Source organism: Topomyia yanbarensis, chromosome 2 (genome assembly GCF_030247195.1).
Source record: "Topomyia yanbarensis strain Yona2022 chromosome 2, ASM3024719v1, whole genome shotgun sequence".
In the NCBI taxonomy this organism is placed as follows: domain Eukaryota; kingdom Metazoa; phylum Arthropoda; class Insecta; order Diptera; family Culicidae; genus Topomyia; species Topomyia yanbarensis.
The window spans coordinates 38,913,410-38,916,965 of record NC_080671.1 but is presented as its reverse complement, the minus strand read 5'-3'; the positions used below and the strand labels follow the sequence as shown (position 1 = coordinate 38,916,965).

Here is a 3,556-nt window from a genome sequence, read left to right as displayed (position 1 = left end):
GTGTACAGCAACAGATCATTGGCGATAAGCCAGTATCAAAACACTTTCACTTGAACTCAACACACAGTCTCACTTGTTACTTAAAATCCAAAGTGTCTGGAATGTTGCCCCTTCGACTGTTTCCACAAGCGGCTACTAGCAGATGGATTGCAGCATCCACCGTTTTCTTAACATCTTCCGCCGTACCAATAGAGGGATTTACTTCAACCAAATCCACTGCAGCCAATCGTTCCGTGTTGTATAACTCTTCCATTATGTAGATACCTTCCCGCAGAGTTAATCCACCCCGGACGCTTGTACCCGTACTCGGCGCTTCCAGTACATCCAAAGAGTCAATATCGAAACTTACATGTAAACTTTTGCTCTTATCGGGATCTACCCGCTCCAAAGCCATCTTCATGACGTCTCGGATACCGTATTTCTCCACTTCTCGCATTCCGAAGGCATGTATATTGAATTTATCGATAATCGCCCGCTCGTACGGATCCACCGAACGAAGTCCAATGTACACCAAATTTTTGATCGAAATAATTGGCTCCTGCCAATCCATTCCCGGGATGTACGGCCAATAATCAGCCAGTTCCTTCGCTAACAGGGCGACCGGCATTCCGTGCAGGTTTCCCGACGGTGATGTCGCGTTGGTGTTCAAATCGGCATGTGCATCGACCCATATCACAGCAACATCGGCCGAGTGCTTCAGGTGGCCATCGATGGAACCGATTGCAATTGCATGATCGCCTCCCAGAGTCACACACAGACGATCATCGTTTAACACTTGCACAACTTTTTCCGACAGATGCTTGGTGCAACTCGCCACATGTTCCAGCATTCTCATATTGACAGTCTGTCTTCCACTTAGATTCAGCGCCTCGTAATGTATGTCCCCATAGTCCCGGATGTTCAATCTGTGCGAAATCTCCTGGATGCTGTCTATCAACCCAGCCTCTCGAATGGCCTTCGGCCCTAAACCGACTCCCTGCTTTCGTTGACCTTTTTCGAATGGCACTCCAACGATGCCGATCTTCTCGTAATTGATTTTCTTGCACTTTTCCAAACTTTTTGACGAGCAATACCTTGCCATGACCGAACTGGGCAAATTACTTGTACGCTGTAACAAATTGACGAATTGCTTCTGGAATATCATGTTCGACGGAGAGATTGTATAGCTGCGAACGAGAAGTGAGTCAGTATCGCACTGAGCTGATGCCTTTCCACTGACCAAAGTCAACTTGAATTTCGTATTAACTTTGTTTTGGCTTGTTTCGGACCACGCGACGATGTTCGACAAATACAACTTCAGGAAGCAGATGATAGCCTTTCACCTCAACACAAAGCGATGTTTCAGAACGTTTGGCGCGCAGAGTTTAGGCAGCCAAGGTCGCTGTGGCTAATCTTATCGCAGCCAGTTCGAAGCACGACTGCTGAATAGCGCTCCAGGAATGAACCCCACACGGTAGTGATAACGATGCTAATCGAAAATGCAGCACGCTGAGAGATGATCGATTTGCTTTCGGTGATGGTAGCAATGTTTTGTTTACATCGTGTGCAGTTTAAAGGCAAACGCAAGTAAAACACGATCTAGATTGGACTGAGTTTTTTGCACAGATTTCAATAATGTCATTTACACTGAATTCTTTCCAGTTCGGAATGTCCAAGAATATTTGGGCTACCTAACACGCAATATTCACTGATTAGGTAAACGAATAACATGAATATGCTGTTTGTTTTGCTTATTGGATTACATTTTAATCAGAATGAGGTGAACACTACTTAACGAAAAGTTTTTTGTTGTAATTTATGCCAATAGAAAAATTTGAGCTCGCATTTTGTGGAACCGACGGATTGATGAGGATTTATGTCCTAGAATTTGAAAACAGCGCTGTTTTTATTGGCTCATCAGAATATGTTGTTCCTTATCTTTCGAAATATTTCTGACACATAATTAGGCTTGGCTAACTTTATTGTATAATAATCTATTAAAGGTTCAATACATATTCTGTTCTAGTAAGGAATTTGGAAGCATTGGTAATGCATGAGTTGTAATTGTAAAATACTGTACTTTAGTATGTACAAATGAATTCCGAAGATTTGCTCATTATATTCAGTACCACATAAAAGCCGAAAGGGTTCACCAACGTCGATATCATTGTTTTCGTTAATGACGTTGTAGTTGTAAGAATTTCTTTAAAAACTTACACATTAAGTGAATCTCAGTATATTTGACAAACGTTTGTGAGGACGAACATTTGCGCAGTCGGAAACTCAGTCAACTTTGTTTTCACGTAGAGCTCAATAGAAGGGATGATTATTTACTGATTCTTGACAATTATTTCGTGGGCAATTGTCTGACTAAGCAATGAGTGTTCCGTCCTTATCAGTCAACGACTGCCTTTTTTGTTTTTGTATTGCAGACGGTAAATGATGTGTCTTCATTTTCTACGTAGTATCCGATGACAATATTGTAATAAATTCACATGGTGCTCACAGATGACATACGTTGTTTGCATCTAAAGCGTGACTTATCGCAAAAAATGGCAGCTGGCGTGAAACAGGTATATTTTCTACATGTAATTGTAATAAGTATGGTGATCAAACTGATCCGTAATCAAATTGTTAATTTGCAAATGTACTAAGTAAGTAAAAGCGATAATATAGAAACGATGGCGGCATCAGAAACATGCGATCTTGGAACGCAATTAGATGAACTTTTTATGCCTGCCTCCGTGGCGCAATCGGTTAGCGCGTTCGGCTGTTAACCGAAAGGTTGGTGGTTCGAGTCCACCCGGGGGCGGATTTTTTTACATTAAAAGTCTGCCCTTTTATGCCCTTCTGATGTTAATTAGGGTGACCATATGAGGCGAGTAAAAAACCTGGACAGTCGAAAGGGGACTCCCTCCCCCGTTACCTATCAATCGACTGTGCCTTCTCCACAGGTTTTCGGCAGTTACAAAGATCTCGGGTCGGGCAGGCAGAGCTTCGGCAGTAAAAAAGTTCTGTGGGTCTGGGAGGAAGAGCTCTACCAGAAAATTTTTCGTGGGAATTCGATCACCGTGCTTTTTAGGATTTACACACACGCGAAGTTCTTGCTACACCACCACCAGCGTGAGTTTCATGCTGTTTTTGGAGAAATCAGAAATCCTGAATTGAGAAAATGAGACGAATTATTATGAGATGGTGTGTGCAGGAATAGGCGAGGAGTTTTCAGCACTAAATACACGTCATTGAAGCAAAACAGAAACATCAACGGTCCCAAGTAGCCATGCCCATGCGCGAAGCCATGTAAATCACTTAGTCCGCTTTCACTCGGTTTATCGTTTTCGTCCATGCTGTCCTCTTGATGTTGTATGGGTTTTCACGATTACCTGGTTAGATTCGTTTGTTTCGTATTTTTGTCATTTACTTTATTGTCGGCGGTGCTGGCAGTTGATTGGTAAGTAGCATCACAATGATCGGACACGCTGTGTGTAGATTCTGTTGTTCTAGCATTCGTTGGCGGCTGAGTTGCAACTCCGGTTGTTGGTGATTAAGTGAATGTTGTTGGGTTTGCTCGCAGTTG

At 42.7% G+C, this 3,556-nt stretch overlaps 1 protein-coding gene and 1 non-coding gene across 2 annotated transcripts; one reads left to right on the top strand and one right to left on the bottom strand.

The window, feature by feature from the left end:
• Positions 1–8: 8 nt before the first annotated feature.
• On the bottom strand, positions 9–1,450 carry LOC131683103 (arginase, hepatic-like). The gene has a single exon (XM_058964923.1). The coding sequence runs from the start codon at positions 1,142–1,144 to the stop codon at positions 77–79; it is 1,068 nt and encodes a 355-aa protein (XP_058820906.1). The 5' UTR covers positions 1,145–1,450; the 3' UTR covers positions 9–76.
• Positions 1,451–2,717: 1,267 nt separating this feature from the next.
• Trnan-guu (transfer RNA asparagine (anticodon GUU)) lies at positions 2,718–2,791 on the top strand. Its single transcript has one exon. It is a non-coding gene; the product is annotated as a tRNA-Asn (tRNA).
• Positions 2,792–3,556: the final 765 nt, after the last annotated feature.

What these genes read in the sequence shown, in the direction of transcription:
- LOC131683103 (XM_058964923.1), bottom strand. Translation starts at nt 1,144, where the DNA reads ATGATATTCCAGAAGCAATTCGTCAATTTGTTACAGCGTACAAGTAAT.